The sequence below is a fragment of the Poeciliopsis prolifica genome, unplaced genomic scaffold (genome assembly GCF_027474105.1).
Source record: "Poeciliopsis prolifica strain line A6 unplaced genomic scaffold, Auburn_PproV2 SCAFFOLD082, whole genome shotgun sequence".
Lineage (NCBI taxonomy): Eukaryota > Metazoa > Chordata > Actinopteri > Cyprinodontiformes > Poeciliidae > Poeciliopsis > Poeciliopsis prolifica.
Window position 1 is genome coordinate 1,107,543 of NW_026562457.1, and position 24,995 is coordinate 1,132,537.

At 46.9% G+C, this 24,995-nt stretch overlaps 1 protein-coding gene across 1 annotated transcript; it reads left to right on the forward strand.

The window, feature by feature from the left end:
• The first annotated feature begins 1,637 nt into the window (after window positions 1–1,637).
• fgd1 (FYVE, RhoGEF and PH domain containing 1) lies at window positions 1,638–23,954 on the forward strand. Its single transcript, XM_055022207.1, is given in 23 exon segments — window positions 1,638–2,225; window positions 11,427–11,684; window positions 11,872–11,895; window positions 11,898–12,069; window positions 12,144–12,208; window positions 12,211–12,720; window positions 12,723–12,822; window positions 13,356–13,417; window positions 13,420–13,451; window positions 13,521–13,669; window positions 14,565–14,721; window positions 14,799–14,934; window positions 15,025–15,083; window positions 16,162–16,308; window positions 16,382–16,474; window positions 16,560–16,642; window positions 16,766–16,796; window positions 16,992–17,093; window positions 17,169–17,297; window positions 17,379–17,537; window positions 17,626–17,772; window positions 19,412–19,617; window positions 19,619–23,954. Coding segments are annotated over 23 exon segments (2,991 nt in total). The 5' UTR covers window positions 1,638–2,122; the 3' UTR covers window positions 19,686–23,954.
• Window positions 23,955–24,995: the final 1,041 nt, after the last annotated feature.

The following is a 24,995-nucleotide window of genomic DNA, read 5'->3' on the forward strand; positions in this document are numbered from 1 at the left end:
GAGATGAGGGTGATACAGATTCAGAGTCAGACTCTGGGGAAGAAGACAGTGAAGCAGAAGGAAATGGACTGAACTGCCCCCCCCAGCACAACCTATTGCACACCAGAAGCACCAGTTTATTTATTTATTTATTTTTGAGAATTTGTTTTTGGTCATATTCTGGGCTCTGAGTTTACATTTACATGTTCACTGGTCCATAGAGCCGTTTAACGTCTTGTTTGGTCATGGCAAATCTTAATTACATAAACCATTTTAATTTGAGTGGTGTGAGAAAATATTTGTTTCCTTTTGTTCATCATTTGTATATGGACCCTCTGATAAAGCCTTGCTCAGCCTTTGGCCACCCTTGAAAAAAAGTCTAGCTCCGCCACTGCTCTAACCTGCCACATCCTTCAGTAATGAGTTACTATTTCCACTCCAGTAATCAGATTACAATTACTTACCATTTCCCTCAGGAAACAGACGTATCGTTGCATTCTTTCTTGCCTCCTGTGTAAAACTAGCAGAGTCACCAATGATGGAGGGAGAAGCGAGATTTGTGTTTTCTAGCTGTAAATCTGCCTTATTCAGTTTTTATGTTGCCAAAGATGAGATTGTCAAGGCAGGTTGTTCCCTCTGAGCCTGACACAATTATTTAATTCAATTCAGCTGATAGAATAATAGAGGACAACCAGAGAGGATTTCAGGTCGAACGCCCCCTAGTGGAGGATAAAGGCACTACCAGTAGATCCCAGAACAGGCTTACAAGCTGATTGCTGATGTTCAGATCACAATTTCCTGGAATGAAAAGACAAATGAGAAATATTTTTTCATCAATTTTCTAACTGGATTTACATTGTTTTTAGTCTTACATCACTAATGATTTCATATTTATTAACCCTTTTCACAACTTTTTTAGGAGATCAACAAAAAATTGCGACAGAACGAACAGCCATGCATACGCTCACATGTAGGGAGAACGTAGAGAGACCACCTGTTTGGTCTGTGGGAGGACAGCGGAGAACCCGCCATGCACAGACCCCAGGCCGGGAATCAAACCCAGGACTTTTTTGCTGCAAAGCAAAGGTGCTACCCGCTGCACCACTGTGCACAATGACAGTCTTCCAGTCTATCAAACTATTTAGCTTTACATCAATACACCAGTATTTGATGAAACAGCATTCAAATTGACGAGCAAGTAAGTTACTTTTGGATTTACAATCTCAGCAAAGACAGCAGCTATTGGCTGTCGGACGGATGATCTTTGCCACATTCAGCTGGTTTCTGAACAACATTCCTTCAGAGGCTTTTAGTTTTTCTTCCTCCTCTCAGCATTTAATCCAATCTGAACCAACTTCACCAAACAGAAAACTATAAACTGTTCTGTGGGTCACAACCAGCAGGAGGTTAAAGGTCAGATTATCTGAAGATCTGCCTCATTAAAGAACCTCCAAAGACCCAGATGTGTTCAGACTGGCATGGAAAGAGTTCTGCTGGAGTTCTGCTCTCCGGTTTTCCTTTTGCTCCAGATTCCAGCCTGGAAAAAACCAAAAGCAGAGAAAATGAGAAACCAGACGGCGGGAGGAGGGGATCCGGATCAGATGTCTGGGAGGAGGAGGAGTTCTGGTCCGGCTCGGCTGTTTGGGTCGCAGTCTGGAGCTGCGCAGAGACGACCCAGCTGCTGTCTGGAGGAAACCCACAGCTTTCAGACGAGCTGGAGGGTCGGAGGAGGAGCAGAACCAGAACCCGGAGCAGAACCAGAACCTGGACCCATCGGACCTCCTGGAGCAGCAGAGTTGGGTCAAAACAGGCGGCAAAACTCCTCCAGGTGTCCTCTGATCCAAGCAGCCGGGTCAGGTCGGGGGGGGGGAACCGGGTCCAGTCAGACGATCTGAGTACAGATCTTACCAGACTGTTTCCATGGCGACTGAGATGGAGTCCACGACGGCGGGAGCCGAGAACTTCCTGCAAGAGTGACAGAAAGACAAAGAGATGGAGGAGAATGAGATCAGAACCAGAACAACCTGAAGCTGGACTTTGGATCTGAATGGGGCCCGGTGTGAGCCCGGTTCCTGCTGTAGAGAATCAGAACCTTTCTGAGATCCAGAAGATGATCTGAGACTCTGTGACCTTTGACCTTGGCATGCAGCTGAACCAACCCCGCAGTCTGACCCCCACTTCCTTCTCCACCCAGTTCAGCACCATGAGGTTCTCCTACCACCTCCACAGCGCCCCCTGCAGGACAGGTGAGTCACTGCTGACTCTGTGTCCAGAAAGGAGGCGGAGCCTCAAGAACTTCCTGCTAATGGTTGGTTGGTTGGATGGATGGATGGATGGATGGATGGATTCAATGTCTGGACCTGGTTCTGGTTCTGGTGTCCAGTGGGTCAACAGGTTGTTCTTCATCACATGATGGTGAATCTAATTGGAACTCTTTAGCTGCAGGTCACATGATACCACTACCACGATTTGTCACCTGACCATGTTTCACACACACACACAGACACAGAGACACACACAGACACACACACTGACACACACACACACGCGCACACACAGACATCGACACACACACCCCGCTTCCTTGAATGAAGGGCTTCAGGTTATAAATAAAGACGGTGTATATATATATATGGTGTTGGTAGGGATCGTTCTCAATGCTGCATTCACATTCTCAATGAGACTTTCTGATGGTACTTCACTCAGCCGTTGTAATTGGCGCCGGGAGGCCTGGTTGTCATTCGGGTCATGATTCTCTCTCTCAGGTCAGCAGCTGTCTCGTTCAGCTCTGTTTCGCTCATTGGGGCCGTGTATCCCCTCACTGGGTGGGGACTTGTAGTTAAGTCCCACAGTTCTGACAACTTAGTATCTCTCATGGTATGAGGTAGGCAGTAGCTTGAAGGGTCTTGCCTAAGGACCCAGACTGGATTCGAACCCTGCCCTCTCGGGTGATATACTGATGCCTTATGTATTGAGCTATCCAGTCTGAGAGCCTTCATTGCAAACTCGATGAGGCTGTGGAAAACCACCCTTGAAGCCAACTGCAAACCACTTACACAAGTGTCCATCAAATGTGGCATATACCAAGGAGATGCTCTGTCCCCGCTACTGTTCTGCATAGGCCTGAACCCCCTCAGCCAAGTTATCAACAAGACTGGCTACGGATACAGACTCAAAAATGGGGCCAACATCAGTCACCTCCTCTACATGGATGACATCAAGCTGTATGCCAAGAGTGAGCGAGACATCGACTCACTGATCCACACCACCAGGATCTACAGCACGGACATTGGGATGTCATTCGGACTAGAGAAATGTGGTCGGCTGATCACAAAGAGGGGGAAGGTCATCCACACAGAAGGAGTCTCACTCCCACAAGGAACAATAGCAGACATAGAGGACAGCTACAAGTACCTAGGTATACCACAAGCAAATGGCAACCTCGATGAGGTCACAAGGAAAGGAGCCACAGCTAAATACCTCCAACGAATAAGGCAAGTCCTGAGAAGCCAGCTCAATGGCAAGAACAAAATCCGTGCGATAAACAGCTATGCCTTGCCAGTAATCAGATACCCTGCTGGAATAATTAGCTGGCCAAAGGAGGAGATAAAAGCCACAGATATTAAGACCAGAAAGCTACTAACAATGCATGGAGGGTTCCATCCCAAATCCAGCACCCTGAGACTGTACACGAGCCGCAAGGAAGGAGGCAGAGGACTAGTGAGTGTGAGAACCACTGTCCAGGACGAAACAACTAAGATCCATAAATACATCAGAGACAAAGCCTCAACAGACAATGTGCTCAGTGAATGTCTCAGACAACAGGGAACGGAGGTTGAGGTGCCAGAGATACCATCATGGGAGGACAAGCCCCTACACGGGATGTACCACCAGCAAATAACCCAAGTGGCTCATATCAGTAAATCCTACCAATGGCTGGAAAAAGCTGGACTCAAGGACAGCACAGAGGCCCTCATCCTGGCAGCCCAGGAACAGGCCCTAAACACCAGAGCAATAGAGGCCCAGATCTACCACACCAGACAAGACCCAAGGTGTAGGTTGTGCAAGGAGGCCCCTGAGACAGTCCAGCACATCACAGCAGGTGCAAGATACTGGCAGGGAAAGCGTACATGGAGCGACATAACCAAGTGGCAGGCATTGTGTACAGAAACATCTGTGCAGAATATGGACTGGAAACCCCGAGATCAAAGTGGGAAACACCCCCAAAGGTGGTGGAGAACGCCAGAGCTAAGATCCTGTGGGACTTCCAGATCCAGACAGACAGAATGGTAATGGCGAACCAACCAGACATTGTCGTAGTGGATAAACATCAGAGGAAAGCCGTTGTGGTAGATGTAGCAATACCAAGTGACTGCAACATCAGGAAAAAGGAGAAACTGGAGAAATACCAGGGCCTCAGGGAAGAACTGGAGAGGGCCTGGAAGGTAAAGACCACAGTGCCTGTGGTCATCGGGGCCCTCGGGGCAGTAACCCCCAAACTGGAGCAGTGGCTACAACAGATCCCAGGAACAACATCAGACATCTCAGTCCAGAAATGTGCAGCAGTCCTTGGCACAGCCAAGATACTGCAGGACCCTCAAGCTCCCAGGCCTCTGGTAGAGGATATATAGATCTATATATAGATCTATATATATAGATCTATATATAGATCTATATATATAGATCTATATATAGATCTATATATATAGATCTATTTATAGATCTATATATAGATCTATATATAGATCTATATATATAGATCTATATATAGATCTATATATATATATAGATCTATATATCCTCTGGTAGAGGATATATAGATCTATGTATATAGATCTATATATCTATATATATATCCTATATATATATATTACTGATTATACACCCCCGAGGATATATAGATCTATATATATAGATCTATATATCCTCTGGTAGAGGATATATAGATCTATATATCTATATATATATCCTCTGGTAGAGGATATATAGATCTATATATATAGATCTATATATCCTCTGGTAGAGGATATATAGATCTATATATATAGATCTATATATCCTCTGGTAGAGGATATATAGATCTATATATATAGATCTATATATCTATATATATCCTCTGGTAGAGGACCCGAGCTCAGAGGATAAGAACCATTATTATTTATATATATATATATATATATATATATATATATATATATATATATATATATATATATATATATATATGTTAAATATGCAGATTTGAGTTCTATCAAATTAATAGTGGTTAAGAAAAATGTAATGGAAGTCTATACAAAGTCCTAAATATGATGGAAAGGTAAACTTTTGTGTGCGTGCATGTGTGTGTGTGTGTGTGTGTGTGTGTGTGTGTGTGTGTGTGTGTGTGTGTGTGTGTGTGTGTGTGTGTGTGTGTGTGTGTGTGTGTGTGTGTGTGTGTGTGTGTGTGTGTAGGCTCCGGATCCTCTGACTCTGAACTGAACTCCTGGTTGTCCAACTGTAGTTCTTGGCACTGGATCGAGTGTTTTGTTGAGTTTGTGGTTATTTTTTTCTGCTTACGGAAAACATATGGATCCAGGGAAAGAACTCTGATTGGCTCAAGCTTTCATGACCTTTGACCTCAGACAGACTGGAGCTGATGCTGCAGTTTAGAGTTTGAGCAGCTGGACTCTCATGGTTCTAGTTCTGGTTTGAACTGTGAGCAGAACCTGAAGCCTGAGGAATGCCGAACAACTTCCTCTTCCACCCAACAACTTCCTGTCTGTTGCGGCCCGACCAGTAAGCCACAAGGACAAAGGCATTCATAAAAAGAATATTTTCTTTTTACTTTCAACAAATCTAAACAATATAACAAAATATGCCCAAAAGAAATCCTCAACTAAGGCATGCCTACCTCAGGACAGAAACCATAAACTGACCTGAATAAAATCTGACAATGAATTCAAATGGTAATTTATACACAAAGGCTAGCTTACACAGATGAGGAGAAGTGTGATAGGACACAAAGATCCATAAATAAGTAACTCAAACCAAAACATTTTGACTAGAACACAAATGTAAAAACAAAACAACCTAACAACAAAAATATTTTAGCAATTGTGCTCTGAGTGGAGAAAGGCAGATTCTGCTTCCAGCAGCCTGATGGATTCTTCCACTTCCTGGTTTCAATCAGTCCTTCAAACTCAGCAAAACAAAGTGGTATAGGAATCAAATAAACACAAGGTGTTTACTAAATGTGTGCACCCATAACAGTAAACAACCTAATGCAATAAACACCACAAAGAGTGGAATTATAAATATACTGTGTGAAAACATTTAAATAAATACTAAAACTGGGGAAAATATGGAGGAACCTTCAGAATGTTTGTTCAAAATCTTTTAATGTGAAAATTTCAACCAACTAAAATCAGTATTTAGTGGGTTTCGAAGTAAAAAAGTTAAAGTTTGGAGGTTCTTCAGCCTGAAATGACCCTGATGAAGATGAGCGAGGTCAAAGGTCAGCTGGGCCTGGAACACCCGCTCTGCTTCAAATCATCAAAACGAGAAACACTTGTCACATTTTGTTTTGAATGAATTAAGTCACCGGTCATCATCAGTCTTCGTGGTTCTGGTGGTTCGGCGGGATGTAAAAACGTTCGGCGCTCCATCCTGACGCTCCGGATCATTCCTGATCAGAACGATCAGCTCCAGCTGTTTCTCTGGGACCCATCCAGCTCTGTGATCCAGACCCGGTTTCTGGTCTGGGACCAGAAACCAGGTCATCTTCTGCCGGATCTGATCGATCCGGGTTTCTCATGGTTCCTCCTGTTCATGTCTTTCATTTCTGCTCTTTACTCCAAGATTTGTCCCAGCTGAAGGAAACTGTGTTGGGAAGCAGAACCTCTGGGGTCATCTGGACTCTGCCCTTCTCACAGAAACCATCCTGATGGTTCTGGTTTATCTGCATTCCTGTTGCAGGAACCAGCGGCCATCATTCGGATGATTTCATCTGGCAGAAGAGATAAAAAGTGGCTTCACTTTTCAAAGTTATTCACTTATAAATCTCACAGTTTCAAAATAAACATTTAACATTGAGTTCTGCTTTGGTTCTGTTCTCGGTCAGACTCGAGGAGGTCAAAGGTCAGGGGAGGCTCTGCCCAGCTGTATGAGGTGAAGAGGTGGGTCCAGTGCGCCCCCTTCTGGTTGTGTCAGAGGTTCTGGTTCGGTTTACTGCAGATGACGGACTGCGCACAGCAGAACCGAGCCTTGGAGGGTAAACCTGGAACCAGAACCGAACCGTCAGTGGTTCTGGTTGCTGATGTTTGATAGAAATGGTTCTGTTGACTGCTCGGCGCCACGTGATCACCTGTCACCTTTCCTTTTAATTTGTTGTCATGGAAACCAAAGAGGAGAGGGGAAGAGAGGGAGCGCGTCCCCGCCCCCTCCCTCCGCGCCGCCGCCGCACGCGCACCGGGCAGAACCGAGCCGCGCGGATCCACCGCCTGATCCGTCCTGAACGGCAGCCGCGGGTCCGGACCGGCCGAACCGGGCCGTGTGTGTGTGTGTGTGTGTGTGTGTGTGTGTGTGTGTTTGTGTTTGTTCTGCTGTGGACCGCGGGAGCCGCTCTCCCCGCGCACCGACGTCTCTTTAATGACCGGATTCGTTTTCTGCTGCGCGATGTACATGGACCGAAGCAGCCTGAGCAGAGGTGAGTCCGCCAGCCGCATCCGACCCGCACCGCGCGCACACACCCTGCAGGAGGCGCGTGCTCGTCCTATTTTCCTCTCTGTGTGTGGAATAATCCCGCCGCGCACGCGCACACACTGACCGACATCCGCAGTGGAAGTGGGCTACTGGCGGCCGCGCGCCAGATGTGACACCGACCTGAAAGCGGCCCCGCCGCAGTCACGTGACCCGCTGCTGATGGGTGGGATCGATCCGACCGGTGATCGATGAGCTGCTGTCTGTTTGGACCCGGACCGAACCGAGGCGAGCCCAGCCGAGCCGAGCCGAGCGCGGCTCATCGATCGTGTTTCTGTGAACACGCGCGTCCTGACGCGATGTGTGCGCGTGCGTGGGCATCAAAACCAGCAGAGAGAGACACCCTTCTGATTGGGCCTCGCAGCAGAACCGAGCCTAGGCCCGGTCCAATAACGGCCTGGTGGTTCTGAAAATGTGAAAATCCATTTCAGTGCTACCGGAACCAGAATCAGGTACATCAGTGGAACCTGTCGGGTTCTGCAGGTTCTACTGAGCAGAGCCGTCCATTCAGCAGGAACAGAACCAGGAAAAGGTTCTGGACCGGCAGGGAATTCACATGTGAAAATCATTTTTTAAAACATGAAGGATGTGATTCACATGAAAGAGGCTGAGAACACATGTGGACCCAGAGATTCACATGTTCTCATTTTTATTTTATATAGTTTTATTAATTTTCACATAAATCACGTGATAAATATGAGTCCACATGAGTTTTTACCACCAATCTTTCCAAATCCACACAGAGAGAGAGAGATGCGCTTCTTCATGTGATGCACATCATTCACATGTGAACATTGGTGTGAAATGTTTTTCTTGGTTTTCACACATGAAATCCCTGAGAACTTTCTGTGATTGCATCAGATCCAGGTTCCTGTTGCCTCTGCTCCTGGTTGCCGGTTTGGTTCCTGATTGGTCAGCTCTGGCTCTGATTGGTTGATTCTCTCTGTGTTTTCTTTGGACCGAACTTGGTTTGGTTCCAAACCACTGAAAACACTAAAGGTTCAGGACAGCAATGAAGTGCCAACCTGCTAACTGTTCTCAGTAGAGGGTAGTTTGTGTTTTCCTCTTCGTCTCAGGGATCAACAGCGGACCGCAGGTAGAGCCTTGGGGAACCCCAGGACTGATACAGGAGAGGAGGAACACGACTGGAAGCTGACAGGATGTGAAAATCTAGCGTCTGAAAGGCTGAACATGGATCCAGGAACTAAACTAAGAGCTGTTTTAGTTCTTTCAACCAGACTAAACGATCCACAAAGATCTGGAAGAAATCTGGAGATGATTCAAACAGCCGACTGAAAACCGTTTGATATAAAGGTCACTTAGAAACTGGGATTATAGTTAATGCCTGCATTCCCAGCAGTCCTGTTCAGTTGACATAATCCAGCCTACAAAGTCCAGTCAGTTGATTTCGGGAACCTGCAGAATGGTGTCAACACTCATTGACCTCTGACCTCTGGTCCTCCAAACCTCAGTCTGGGTTCAGTTTGAATGTGAACACCAAGCGGACCAAAGACCGCTCCAAAGCAGGAAGTGGACTACAGCGCAGGGCATTCTGGGTAACCAAAGCTAACATGCTAGCCTAGCGCTAGCAGCAGAAATGGCTCCTGGTCTTCAGCCAAAGACTAAAGAGAAATCACTAAACTCTGACGCCTCCATCTTGTTTCATCTGGTGAACAGGAATTGCTCTCAGTGTCTTCAGAGGTTTTAGTGTCGTTTCCTGCAGTGGTTGTTGGTGCAGCGCCCACAGGCCAGGAGGAAAACAGGCTGGTTTGGGTCAGAACCACAGCAGCTGGAGGTGGAGCAGATGTTCTGGTTCCAGTAGAACCGGGTCGACCATCAGGAGGGAATAGAAGAAATATGACAAGATGACTTATTGGGTCCAAAAGGTAAAACCAGATCTGAGTTATGTCCTGTGCTGTGGGGCCTGTCAGTGACCGAGTCTGATTAAAGTCTTTTCTTCTGCCAGTGGTCCGAGAACAGCTCCAAGGTCCAGAACCAGCAGGGACAAGTTCAGAGAATGGAGCAGATCCACCAACAGGAAGGCAGTCAGAAATAGGACCTTAAAACAAACCAAATAGAGAGGGATACCTTTCCTGTCAGGAGCAGGTCCTGGAGCTTCTGGGACCATCTGATGTCTGAAGATGGTTATCTGGACCAGAACAAACAGAGTTACCTGGGTGACAGGTGGGGGCTGAAAATGGCGGCAGACTAACAGAACTAGATCCAGAACCAAGTAAAGGTGTGACGACAGTGAACTTGTCAAGTTGGACCATCAAACACCATGGGTGGCGCCATCTTGATTCAGTCTGTCTGCAGAACAAGCTGCAGTTGGTGACAACTGGATGAATAAACCATCAACGTTCTGATTCACTTCAGATTCAGAACAATTTAAAACGTCTTCAGTGAATCAGAATCATTAGAACTTCCCAGTAATCTTAGGAGAACTCAAGCCTCTTTCTGACCAACAGTGGTGTTGGAGGATTGTGGGTAGTGTAGTTTGGCCAGCGGTTTTCCATCAGCAGAACATCTGGTCCACATCAGCCCACTCAGGCTTTCCCATGACCTCCTAACAAGTTCACACACACACACACACACACACACACACACACACACACACACACACACACACACACACACACACTTCCTGTCTGGCTGCTCTGCTGGTATTTAAGCTGCAGGAAGCTGCTGAGATGTTGCTGCTCTCAATGACTGGACACATTTTCACCTCATGAATTTCTTTCAGCTGCTGTTGCTGTAACTGCCTGAACCAATTGGACTGGTACCGGGTCACAGCCTCCTGTTCTGCTGGCAACCATTAGAACCATCAGAACCTCTAGAACCGCTGTAGAACCGCTCACTCGGTTTTATCACTTTTTTCCCAGAAGATTCTTTTGCTGTTTTTAATCCTTTTCCAGATTGTTCCTGGAAACTAGAACGGCTCTTGAAATAATGGAGATAATTTTCTTAACTTCTGGCCGTTTGGACCAGAGGCCGAGCACCGCCATCAATCTGAATAAAGCTCTTTACTGCCCCCTTCAGGACAATGAGAACATCGTAGATGAGAGGTGATGAAGATGAGGAGTGGGTTCTGCTCTGGACCAGAACCTGCAGAACCAAAGGGTCCAAATGGTGTGATTCTGTCAGTGGAGGAACCCGATAAACGGAGTTCATTTCAGGGTCTGTAATCCATTAATCACACTTTATCGACTAAATAAGCAACATTCTGAATTCAATACAACCTAAGCTAACATGCTACTAGCCCTAAATTATGAGACCTCTGACCTCTGATGTTCTGCTCTTCAACAGATTAAAACTGTTTTCATGTGAAACCATCAGATTGTTTCAGGAAGTCCTGCTCAATCATGGAGCATCTTTACAGGTCTGGGCTGTGGGTGTTAGCTGCTACAGGTTTAGCAGCCAGGTGCTATTTTATGCTAGCGTAGCTTTGTTGATAAGCTAACTGCTTTTAGCACAACTCAAACAGAACAAAAGCCTTTTTCAGTCACGTTGTTTAGGATCAGAGAAGTTGCTTCCATCGCTGCTGTTAGCGACGTAGCTGTGCGTCACATTCACGGCTGTATCAGAAACCAACAAGTACGAAGGTTCCAGAACACATTTCTGTCACCGCTCTTGCAAAGAAGCATTTTTTTTCTTTATTTGGCTGTTATTTTGAAAGACAGTGGGTGTGTGACATGTGTCCTGCCCCACAGGCCCCGCCTCCTCCACCAGCCCCACCCTGCTGGCTAAGAGCCTCTCTCTGGAGCCGTCCTGCTCTCCATGTGGCCACCAGGGGGCGCTGGACGCTGACGCTCCCCTGCAGCCCGACTCGGACCCGGGGTCGGAGGGAGGGGCAGAGCCGGCGGAGAGCGGCGGATCCGTGAATGACACGGGGCCACCAGAGCTGCCAGTAACCACGGTAACGGCGCCAAACCGGACCCGTCCGCCACTGCCGGGGCCCAAACCTCAGGGTACGTTTAGCGGTTCAGTTGCTGCTGTCTAGATTAGTTGACTTGTAACTTGGAGGTTACAGGTTTGATGCATGTCAGGGTTCAGAAATGTGTCTCTTGTGTAAAACGCTTTTAAAGGTCAAATTGATTGTAGAAGTTTTGTGCATTTCATTCAAACCCACTCTGTGGCTCCACCCCTTTCCTTTAGTTCCCCCAAAGCCCCCCCACCTGCAGCACAAGCAGGAGCCATGAGGCCACGCCCCCGAGTCCCGGAGAAATCCCTCCCACCGCCGCCCCCCTGCAGGCCCCTCCCTGCTGACCCCCGGGGGGGCTGGACCCCCCCCAGCCGGGCCGACGGCACCGCCTCCCCCACCTGCGTCCTGTCGCTCATCGAGAAGTTTGAGCGGTAAGCTGTGATTGGTCGGAGTGGGGGTGGTGTCATCGCTGCTCCTGGTTGCTGATTGGTTGTCTGTATTGCAGCGAGCAGATCATCGTGGTGCCGGACATCACCGGGGGGGCGCTGTGCCCCCGCCCACTGGACCCTGCTTCCCCCGGTCTTCATCACCTCCATCCTCTGCCTCGCCTGTCCCCCCCCAACCCGGGGGGGCGGAGCCACCCAGTGACTTCACAGAGAAGGATGACATCACGCAAGGGGCTGACCTATGTGATGAAGATGATGAGGAGGATGAAGAGCTAGAGGCGGCCTGCCGGGACGACGTCCATCACAAGCGTCTGTCCATGGAGTCGGGCTACAGCGCCTCAGACAAACCGCTGGAGGACGAGGCGGTCACCATGGACACGGAGGAGCAGCAGCCTCCGGACCAATCAGAGCTGCCCTCCGAGTGCCTGTCCCTCCCCTCTTCGCAGACGGACGGGAAGTTGGCCAATCGGGACAGCGGCATTGACAGCATCAGCTCGCCGTCGCACAGCGAGGAGCTCTGCTTCGTCGGCGTGGACGACGTGGGCGTGGCCTATACCTGCAGCCCCGCCCTGTTGCCCCGCCTCTCCAGCTCCTCGTCCACCGCTGGGGAGGTGGGAGAGGGGGAGGAGGCTCGGGCGGGGCGAGGAGGAGGGACTTCTCTGAGGAAGGGGACAGCGACCTGGAGGAGGAGGCGGAGCTAACTCTGTTTTGGCCCCCCAAACCGGACCGCCAGGAATCCCTGGGTGAGACACAAACCGACCAATCAGAGAGCAGGTTGGTCATACACTGGCTGATGTGAAAAACACGTTCAGGTTTAAAGCTGCGGTCTGTAATTGTCAGCGTGATGTGATTGATCTCCACCTCCCTGAGCTGCAAAACAACCAATCAGATCTGGGAGCCGGGTCTTAATGCTGTCAATCACCTTTATGTACTCGCTGCTCGATGTTCTAATGACAGAGAAGCAACAGGAAAAGCGTTCATCAGCCATCATTGGTGGCCATGCTAACTAGCCTCGGATTCACAGCAGGCTATGCTAGGACGCGTAGCAGCGAGCAACGAGGGCTGAGCATCACCATGAAGAGGGTGACTGACAGCGCTTAGACCCGCCTCCCGGCTCTGATTGGTTGTTTCTAGTTAGAATTAGAAGGTGGAGGAGAATTTTCTACAGATGATCTGAGACAGATAAATCCACAACCTCATCAGAATCCCCTGGTTCTGTGTCCGGTACTGAGACGGATCGGAACCTCAAACGGTCTCACTGGTTCTGTTTGTGTCCAGCTGTCTGTCCATCAGCGGGTTTTCAACATCGCCAACGAGCTTCTCCTCACCGAGACCGCTACGTGTCCAAGCTCCACCTGTTGGACCAGGTGAGTACTGCGGCCAACAGCAGGGCAGAAGGCCCGCCCCCAGGCTCTGATTGGCTGCCTGTTCTGCAGGTGTTCTGCGCCCGCCTGCTTGAGGAGGCGCGCTGCCGCTCCTCGTTCCCCTGTGACGTGGTTCAGGGAATCTTCTCCAACATTTGCTCCATCTACTGCTTCCACCAGCAGTTCCTGCTGCCGGCGCTGCAGAAACGCATGGAGGAGTGGTGAGCGTTTTTTGACATTCATTTAACCTTCATTTAACCTTCATTTAACCTTCATTCAAAACAAATTATCAATGACCTTAGCGACTGATTGAGCTTAATAGTCAAAAGCAACATTAGCATCTCCGACTGCGTTTCCATTTTGCATAATATTGCACAAATTGAAGTTGTAAAAATAAATTTGTTTCATGGAAATATGGTCATTTTGAAAAAAAAATGTTATCAAATATTTTTGAGCTGGGTTGAGGTGTGTTGTCGACCAGATTGATATCGATGTATTTCACAAAACTGTATGGAAACATTTTATTCACATTATCAGTCATGTGATCAGCCGCCGGATGTTGCTACTGGCAGAAACGCTGAAGAAGACGACAGGAAGGGGGCAGCGGATGATGCTTTGCTTTTTCTGGCTCCTCCCGCGTCTTGAATCCATAACTGTTCTGGAAAATGGCCGACAACAGTTTCCCATAAACGCCGCAGATGGAGCTGAGTAGGCGGGGCTTGAATCAGTCGCCAGCGTCTCTTCTGATTGGCTGACAGACGATGAGCGTTGACTCCGTGTTATGAATAAATCTAATGTTTACATCAATTACTGCCAGGATTTTAAATGATTTATCACACAAACAAACTTATTAATTTGTTATTTAATGGGAACACTGTAATTTCAAAATGATCTTTTTTGGCATTAGCAGAACAAAGATTTGCTCACATTAGTAATGGAAATACAGACAATGATTATCAATAACTTTTTCTAGTGATTCTCATTTCTTTGGATTTTGGATTTACTGAAGTGTTGCTGCTCCTACTGAGGATGGTACAAATGTAAGAATTGTATCATCTGCATAGAGGTGAATAGATGAGCACTGAGGTTCTGCACTGGTTCTGGTTCTGCCTGCAGGGACTCCAACCCGCGGATCGGCGACATCCTGCAGAAGCTGGCTCCCTTCCTTAAGATGTACGGAGAGTATGTGAAGAATTTTGACCGAGCCATGGAGCTGGTGAACATGTGGATGGAGAGGTCCGCTCCGTTCAAGGCCATCATCCAGGAGATCCAGGTAGGACCAGGACCAGGTGGGACCAGGCCCTGGTCCCACCTGGTCCCTGCCTCATGCCGGTTTTGTGCTTGGCAGAGGAGGAGCGCTGTGGGAACCTGACACTGCAGCACCACATGCTGGAGCCGGTGCAGAGGATACCCCGCTACGAGCTGCTGCTCAAGGATTACCTGAACCGCCTCCCGGAGGACGCCCCGGACCACCGGGACGCCCAGAGTACGACGCCAAACATCCAAAGGAACCACAGCAGGAAGCCAAACACACTGTCCTTGAACGTCTCATGTGTTTGTCTGTGTGTCTCTGCAGAGTCTCTGGAGCTGATCGCTACGGCTGCAGAACACTCCAATGCCGCCATTAGGAAGATGGTAAGACCGGATGGGACAAAACCAGAACTTTCTGTCAGATTGAGAACTGGGAATGAACCTGGAGCCTGGAATCAGAACATGTTCAGATTCAAGCAAGTTTTGGGGACTGTGCAACCAGAAACCCTACTGGTGATGACGGACCCCGCTAGGGCTCCTGAACCAGTCGGGGGTTTAGGTGATCATTGGAACCTTCTGTGGCTCCTGAAGTTAGACTACCATCCCAGTCTGCTTGGTGTGTGGAGACTGCAGACCTGGACTGGTTCTGGCCCGTTGTGGAGGAAGGAGGACCTTGGGGACTTCCTCAAGCCGGCCTTCATATCCTGCAGAGTCCATCACCACGTTGGCCTCTGAGGACCAACAAGCGGATGAAGTTTTTCCTGAAACGTCTTCATGTCTCCTGGAGAACTAGGACAGAACCAGGAGTGGTGATCCGAGGCTTGAAGGTTCTGTTCCCTCTGATCCAGTCAGTTTGTCTAGAAGTCCAGTTTCAGTTGGTGAGGTGTAAATGCTAAGCGAACTCTGACCTCTAGCCCTCAAACCTCAGTCTGGGTTTGGTTAAAGTGAACTCTGGTTTGGTCTGAATGCATGTGAACGCCAAGCCGGCTGGAGACCACTCCAAAAGCAGGAAGTTGACTATAGTGCAGGGCATTCGGGGTAAATGCAACCAAAGGAAACGCCCAGCCTAACGCCAGCAGGAGAAATGGCTTGTGGTCTTTCTCCTCTATTGGCCAAAGCGCTTGACTCGGAGCTGTGTCATCAGGGATCTGAGGGATTCTGGTTTCTTCAGGAAAGCTGCACATAAAATCTTTTGCAGATGAAGTTTGTTTGTCCAGGATCAATTTTAGCTTTCTGGATCTCCCAGAAGCTCGGGTGATGTTCAGGCTGCATTTAGCTGCGAGGTGAGACAGAGGTGGTGGGAAAACCTCCGAGGCTGACGGGAAACAAAGCCCCCCTGCAGTTAAACCGTTATCTTCTGCTCCTGTTATACTGTTTCTTCAGGGTTCTGGGTCTAACGTTCAGTCGGTTCTGTAAGGTTCTGTAAGGTTCTAGTGTTTTCCGGTTCTTGTCTGTCCTTCAGGAGCGAATGAGGAAGCTGCTGAAGGTTTATGAGCTTCTGGGTGGAGAGGAAGACATCGTCAACCCGACCAATGAACTCATCAAGGAGGGACACATCCTCAAGCTGTCCAATAAGAATGGAACTACGCAGGACCGATACCTGATCCTGGTATGGGCTGGTTCTGTTGGACCCTCAGCCGGTCCGGCGCCCGGGTTCTAACAGCTCCCTTTTTTCTCCTCAGTTCAACGACCGGCTGCTGTACTGCGTCCCCAAGCTGCGCCTGATTGGTCAGAAGTACAGCGTCCGCGCTCGCATCGATGTGGACGGCATGGAGGTGAGACTGTAATGGCCCCCAAACCACACTTTGAACCTCCCTGGTTCTGGTTCTGGTTGAACTAACAGAGTGTTTGTGTCCATAGCTTAAAGAGACCAGTAGTGTTGCTGTTCCCAGCAGAACCTTCCTGGTGTCTGGAAAACAGAGATCTCTGGAGCTGCAGGCCAGGTAGGTGGACCCGCCCAGACCTGGGAGGCAGAACCGCTTCAGAACCGCTTCAGAACCGCTTCAGAACCGCTTCAGAACCACTGCGGTTCCTCTGAGGCTCGCTGTGTGTTTGTGTTTCTGCAGAACGGAGGAAGAGAAAAAGGACTGGATTCAGGTGTGTTCCTGCTCTTCCTGAACACCAAAGGTTCTGTCGGTTGTGGCTGGTCCAGTCTCAAACATCAGCCGGTTCCAAAACCTAAAGCTAAACCTAAAGTTTATTGTTGAAACTTGTTTCAACAATAAACTGCTTGAACTATTTTAGATTAAACTTTTAGAACGTTATTGAGATAGACTTGCATGTTTCATGCAGGCCATCCAGGCCACCATCCAGCGCCATGAACAGACCATGGAGAGCTTCAGACACCTCACCTGTTCTCTGCGAGACGACGAGTCCACGCCGCCCCACTCCCCGGTAACAGCGCCCCTGGTGCTCTGCTCTGGTACTGCGGGTGTCGAAACGCTAACGAGTCGTTTTGCTTTACCTCAGAGCTGCGTGGAGTTGGGAAAACGAGCGCCAACTCCGATCCGGGAGAAGGAAGTGACTCTGTGCATGAAGTGCCAGGAGCCGTTCAACTCCATTACCAAGAGACGCCACCACTGCAAAGCCTGCGGACATGTATGTCCTCCGCCCGGTTCCGCCCGGCTCTGCCCGGTTCCGCCCGGCTCCTTCTCTCACCGTCTGTCCTCCATCTTCCAGGTGGTTTGTGGCAAATGCTCGGAGTTTCGCGCTCGCTTGTCGTACGACAACAACCGGACCAACCGCGTCTGCGTGGACTGCTACGTGATGCTGGTGGGGGCGTCGCCGTCGTCCGGGCGGATGAGCAGCAGCAGCCATAGGAGGCGCTCCATCCTGGAGGTATGCGTGACATCACTGTGACATCACTGACATCACCACAGTCCGACGCATTGTCGGCCTGACTGACGTCTCCCCTCTGTTACCATAGAAACAGGCATCGCTGGCCGCAGAGAACAGTGTGATTTGCAGTTTTCTTCACCACATGGAGAAGGGCGGGGGGCGGGGCTGGCAGAAGGCGTGGTTCGTCATCCCGGAGAACGAGCCGCTGGTGCTCTACGTCTACGGCGCTCCACAGGTGAGCCTCCATCACCTGGGCCCTACAGGAGGCTGCAGGTACTACAGTCAGCACAGGGTTGGGCTTCTTTAATCCAACCGGTCGAGATGAACCTGCTGCAGCAACAGGACGGGGCGGGACAGACCGCTGTCAGCCTCAGACCTTATATGGACCATTCCAGTCCGGAAGTGAAGGGGGCGCTGTTTCCTATATTATCCATAGCCTCTCCAGCTGTGTTCTGGGCGAGAGGCGGGTCACCTGGACTAGTTGCCAGACTGTCGCAGGGCAACATAGAAACAAACAGGACAAACAACCGTGCACACACACTCACACCCCACTGAGTCTTTAAGAAGACTCAGTGATCTCTGGGTTACCCAACTAGAGCTTCTGTACCAGACAATGTTGAGTTTGAACTTTTCATCTCCTCGGCTGGTTCCGTCTCATGAGCTGCAGATTAACAAACTTTTAATGAAACTTTCACTGGCAGGTAAAACAGCAGGTAAATGGTGGTGAAACCAGAACCAACTTTATCTCAACTGTTTGCTGGAAGATGATGGAAGATGCAGGAATATTTTAGCAGAGAGCATCCATCCTCTTTCTTCATCAGTTTGACCTCTGACCTCATGAAGCTGTTTCTGTTTTCCTCTGGTAATAACAATCTATTAGAAATCATTTATTGACAGGGCAATAATTATTCTTTACCAGCTAAATGTTAACATTTACCTGCAGCTTGCTGAGAGTTTTACTCTATTCATAAATTATTGATGATGTGATTCTATGAATAGGATTTATTGTTTTAGAGGAAAATTTTCATGTTGATAATGAGTATATTTTCGACTCTACCAACTAAACGTTTCTCAGAATAATATACATGGCACCATAAAAACAAAAATGTGAATTTTAGCTTGTATCTGTTTAACAACCTGGTTGTTATTCTTCTGAACCTGATTCATTGTTTATTATTGACTTTTGCTCACTTAAATTTATTATGTATACATTGCAAATGATATTTTTATTCTAGTTGATCATGTTGTTTTTCATGTCTCATTATTTCTTTTGTTCCTTCTATAATTTATGGAGATATATAGATATTATCTATAATGTATAAAGATATTGTTTATGTCATTTAATCAGCTCTACATCCTTAAGGAAATGAAAAATGTTTTACAATTGATCTTTTATGGTTCCAGTTATGCTGAAATTAATGGTCAATTATAAAGACTTTGTGCTATTCTAGTAATGTAGTGATATTAGTCGTGTTACCACCCCACGCCACTAGAGGCAGCATCAGGCCCGAAAAGATGAGGAGCAGATTTAGAAGAACACAGGAAGTGACAGAATCTGTTAAAACTGTAAATAAAAGAGAAAAGATCAAACACAAACTGAGAGTGAAAATCCTTCCTAAAGCTGAAAATATATCACAAAGAAAATAAAAACATGGATAATATAGCGCCCCCTTCACTTCCGGAGTGCAATGGTCCAGTTTCCATATCAGGTCTGAGAATGACAGCGGCCCGCCCCGCCCTTCCTGTTGCTGCAGCCAGGTGTAGTTGAGCCAGTCAGGAAACAGAGACATACGCTGTTTCAAAGTGGAGGGTAAATACCCACAATGCACCTGGGAAAGAGTCAACATAATGAAGTGTATGGTTGTTCTCCGCAGGATGTGAAGGCACAGCGCAGCATCCCTCTGATTGGCTTCGAGGTCTCGCCGCCAGAGTCATGTGACCGCCTGGAGCGACGCCACGCCTTCAAGATTTCCCAGAGTCACCTGACTCTCTACTTCAGTGCAGAAGGGGAGGAGCTACAGCGCAGGTGGATGGATGTCCTGTCCAGGGCCGGCAGGGGGGAGGAGCCTCTCATCCATCTATCTCGTGGAGAGCGTGGAGGAGGAAGGGGAGGAGCTCGATGGCGAGGCGGAAGGAGAAAACACCTGATTTCACTGGAGTGAAGATGAAGATGAGGCCGAATCTGGAAAACATGTCCTGGTTGGACCGAAGAAAAAACACAGCCAGAACCAAACCCGAGTTAATCCAGAACCAAACCCGAGTTAATCCAGAACTAAGTTCCCAAACAGACCAGGTCAACCAGAACAAATAGAAATAATCTATAATTTACCCAAAACAAACCACAACTGACCTACAACAAACCCAGAAACAAAACAGGAGAAATCTCTCGATAATTCACATTTCATCCAAAATAAATCCATAAATAATCTGTAACTAATAAACACATCATTTTTACTGAAACAAAAAGTGAAGATCAGAACCAGAACAAATTCAGAACCTGAACACAAACCAGCAGCCAATCCAGAAACATGAATATAATGCTAGAAAATAAGATCAGATCGAAAGCACTAGAACCACAAGAACCAGAACTCATCCGGACCGGTTCTGGTTCTGATCCGGACCACATCTTGTTCTGGTTCTGGCCAGCATAGTCCAGAAAAGCAACACATCAAGATCAGAAACAGTCCCAGACGACCCGGTGAAGTTCTGCGCTTCTTTGGACCCGACCCCAAGAACCGGAACCCCAAAGCACACAGAAGAGTCCGCTCCAGAGTCTCCGGATCCGACCCAGATCGTCCTCTTTAGAGGAAGCTGCTCCTCTTCCTCTATGTTCTGTATGACTTTCTGCTGGAGGTCCAGATCCAGACTGGATCGGATCGGATCCTGGGAGAACTGGGTCACCGAAGGTCAGGCTGGTGAGACCGCGCTGGTCCGGTCTCATCCCAGAAAGTTTTCACACCTTCACAGAACTTCCTGCAGTACCAACCTAAAAAGCACAAAACGGGCCCAGAGTTCTGCTAAGCAGCTTCTGTCTCACATTCCTGAGGATCCGAAGATCTGAAGGTCTGGTCCAACAAACAGCAGGGAACCAGAACCTGACCAGAACCACAGATTCCTCCACCTCACAGGCTAGAACCGATCCATCCCACTGGACTGGCAGGAGGTTCTTCAGAACCGGAACCATGGAGAACTACATTTCCCAGCATCCTCTCCCCCTGCTGGTGAGGTTGGGCACAGCAGGGTTCCTGTTCTCTGAATTTATTTCTTTTTGTTTACAGCAGATCTCTGATTTACTTCTTTTTCTTCAAAAAATGACAAAATGAAACGTGGAACTGTTTAATATTTAATGTTGGAGATGAAAGGTAATTTATAAACTGAGTTTTATGAGTTGGAGAAAATCTTTAGAAATTAAGGAAATATCAACTTTTTATGTGATTTTATAAAAACTTTGTTTTATTTGGTTTTTAATGATCAGAGTAATGATGTAAGACATGATGTCATCTCCAGTCTTTTGGAGCAGCTGATTGGCAGGAACACTGACCAATCAGAGCAGAGATTGGTTATTCACTGGCAGGATTCAGTCTTTGGCCGTTTCCTGACAGAAGAACCTGATGGAGGAACGATGATGATGATGATGACGAGGATGATGATGGTGATGATAAGGAGGATGATGATGATGACGAGGATGATGATGATGATGGTAATGATTATCATGATGATGATGATGATGACGAGGATGATGATGATGATGATGGTAATGATGATTATCATGATGATGATGATGATGACGAGGATGATGATGATGATGGTAATGATGATTATCATGATGATGATGATGATCACGATGACGGGCTTGTGATGTCTAATCTCTGGAAGTTCTATACAGACTGGATGGAGTCTTTGACTGGTTTAAGATGCTTCCAGTGTTTAGATGGAGCCGACTCTGTTTGGACTGGTTCTGGCTCCATCTCTCTCTCTCTTTCTCAATTTATCTGTCTCTTTTTCACTTGTTTTCCAGAAAGTTTTTTGAAATTTTACATCTAAAAAATTCTAAACATTCTTGTTGTTCTCAAGCTTTGAACCACAGATGCTCTCTGGGTTCCCAGTTGGTTCCCAGTTGGTTCCCAGTGAATTCCTGCTTTGGGTTCTCTGTGTCCATAAGTCTGGCAGTGTTCATTCTGCTTAATGGAGAAACTTTTGTAAATATAATTTATTATTTTGACCTAATGCTCATGTGACTATGTAAAGGTTAAAGGTCAACTCTTAGTTGTTCCTCCAATCAGAGTTACACAGGAAGTTCAGACTGGCAAAGTTTAAAGAGAGATCTGACGTGTTAGAGACGCTGGGCGCTGCAGTGGAAGCTGAGGGAACCTGTTCGATCACCTGGTGCACCTGGAGTACCAGGTGCACCAGGTGCACCAGGTGTGCCAGGCTCCAGTTTACATTCTGAAACAGAAAAAAAACATGTTTGAAACATCCAGGTTCATGATTTGCCTTAACTTCTGTATTCTAAATGTCTGAATCCTGAATCCTTTCTGTTTTCACTGCCACACCTGAACCTCCTCTTCTCTGGTTTCTGAAGGCCGGTTCCTGGAACCATCAAAGTTGAGTAGATTTTTATGTCCTTTGACTCTTCAGAGTCCATCTGAACCCCTGACATGTTTGAGGCTTCGGTCTGTAGAGATAAACATGGCCGCTGCTATGATGAACAAGAAGAATTGCCAAGGTTCCCCATGTTCTTGTGGTTGTGGTTGTCACAGTGCCACCTGCTGACTGAACGTTCCTGGTCTTTGATGTTAGCAGTTTCCCTCTGCTTCCAGTGACTGTGCTAAGCTATGCTAACACATCAGAACAGGACAGGTTCTTGCTTTAGGTTCTGGATTTCTGGCTCTCTGATTGGTTGTTTGGCAGTCACCATTTGTTGTTAGCGTGTGTTTAGCATGTGGAGCGGTGAGGATGGAAGGAAATGGCCACCGGGTCTTTCGGCGCCTGTTAGCGTCTTTGTTTCAGTTGATCTGTTTTGTTCTGTTTCTGTCAGTGTGACTGAAGCCTTCCTGTTAGCAGAGTTCTAACTGGTTCTCAATGGATCCCACTGGTTTGGGATTGATCTTATTGGTTCTAAATCAGTCTCTTTAGTTTGACTGATGTCCACCGGTTCTCACTGGTTTTGACCAATTTCAACTGGTTCTAATTGGTTTTGACTGGTGCTAGCAGTTTTAAGTAGTTCTCATAAATTTTCACTTGTTCTTTCCAGTTTTAACTGCTAGTATCTGGTTCTTACAGAATTTTCTTCTCTCTTCTCAACTAGTTCTTGCAGGTTGTTACCAATTCAAACCGGTTGTATCTGGTTCAGACTGGTGTTACAACTTTAACTGGTTCCAACTGGTTCTTCCAGGATTTCACCAGTTCCTGCCAGTTTTAATTTTAGCAGTAAAAATTCTAGCTGGATCAGTTTGGACCAGTTTATATCAGTTGTAACTGGTTCTTATAGGTTTTCACTCATTCTTTGGCTTTGATTGCTAAAGGTTTTGACAATTTCTGCTTACTGATAGCTACTGGTTTGACTGGCCCAGATTATTTTGACACGTTGTTCTAATCAATGTTTAATTCCAACCATCCTGACAAATTTGAACAACTAGTCAAGTATCCCTAGCTAGGCTTTGGTTAACCTGTTAGAACTGGTCAGAACTGGTAAAGGATAGTTCCTGACAGTTACTTATATTTGACTAACTGGTTATAGACATTCAGAACTGTCATGGTGAGGGTGAAACCAGTTACAGCCAGTTACAACCAGTTACAGCCAGTTACAACCAGTTACAGCCAGTTACAACCAGTTACAACCAGTTACAACCAGTTACAACCAGTTACAGCCAGTTACAACCAGTTACAACCAGGTATGTCCTGTTGAAACCAGTTCTAACTGGTTACATCAAGGTATTTCCAGTCGGTTTCAGTCGAAGCTCAATGAACTTTATTTTCAGTCAATAATCAATAATCCCCCCCCCCCCCGTCTGTTCTGTTCATTTCCTGACAAGTTGCCATGGTAACATCTTAGAGGACCAGGGAGTTTTGCGTGTCCATGTTACCATGGCAACCACACCTGTCTGGATTCCTGTTACCATGACAACAACAACAGCTGCATAAGCTTTATACCAAAACTTATGCAGCTGCTGAATTTAAAATTTCTTGTTATTGTCACATTGATTGATTGATTGATTGATTGATTGATTGATTGATTGATTGATTGATTGATTGATTGATTGATTGATTGATTGATTGATTGATGGACGGTTTTTGGTTAGTGGCCGGCCACTGCCTTCCATGCTGTCGCTGTCTATTACCCATCATGCACCTCTGTAAAATAAAGTAAATGAGGTTGTAATGAAAAAAATAAAAGTGATGAAATGGCTTAACGGATTTCTGTTGTCTGCTCTTCTTGGGAGAAGCGACGGCGCCACCTGGCGGCGTTATTCTGAGGTACAACTGAAGTCAGCAGGAATCTGTTCCTGTGACGTTTTCAGGAACAGATTTAATTATTCATGTCATTTTTCCTATGACGTCTGCAGCTAAAAGCGGCTCCAGCAGGTGTTCATCTCTCCACCAGTTTACCCTAAATTACAGCAGGAACTGTTTGAGTCAATCGCGGGATTGATTGATTGATTGCTCCAGATGATCCAGATGTTTTTCCTGAACGCAGAACGTTCTGCTCTCATTGAACTCTTTTATGTTTTTCTGATTTACAGATCAAAAATTGTCATCAGCGGCTCTTATTTTCAGAGTCAGCTGTGTGATTACGTCACAACCTCAGCTTCGTTTGGACTCTCCAGATTGGGCAGAACGTGACGGCTCAGCTGAGCCAATCAGGGCTCAGGAGGATGACTTTACCTGGGAATTCCCCGTCACAAACGCTCCCTCACCCCCATCCCAGCAGCACCACCGCCTCGCCACCTCTTTTCCTAACATCTTTGACAAAAACAAACAACATGGCGGCCTGTGAGAAACTGATTGGCTGTCAGGAAACTCCTAAAAGAAAGAAGCAGCTGATTGGTTAAAGGGAGCTCAGTGGCGGGCATTGAGCCCGCCCACTGAAACATAGAAACACAACACCTAGAAAAAAGATTCAGATTCGATGCATTTGTAAAATCAAATGAAATCTCAGGTAATGTTGCGTTCATCAAAATAGCAATAAAAAAATTTTTGGACACATTTTTATAATGACAATAAAATATGAAAGTCCACATTGTGTTCTTGGATGAATGCTCATTTTAAAAATAAGATTTATTTAATTTCCGATGTTTCTCTCCTATAGAGACTCAGCTTGTTGAATTATAAAAATAAGAACAGCTAAATTTGCGTTTTGTCATATAAAACGATAAACTGAATAAAAAAGCTATCAAAACAGATTTACCAATTTATTTAATCAGTTTAGTTTTTCGTGTGGCTCATTTATTTTACATT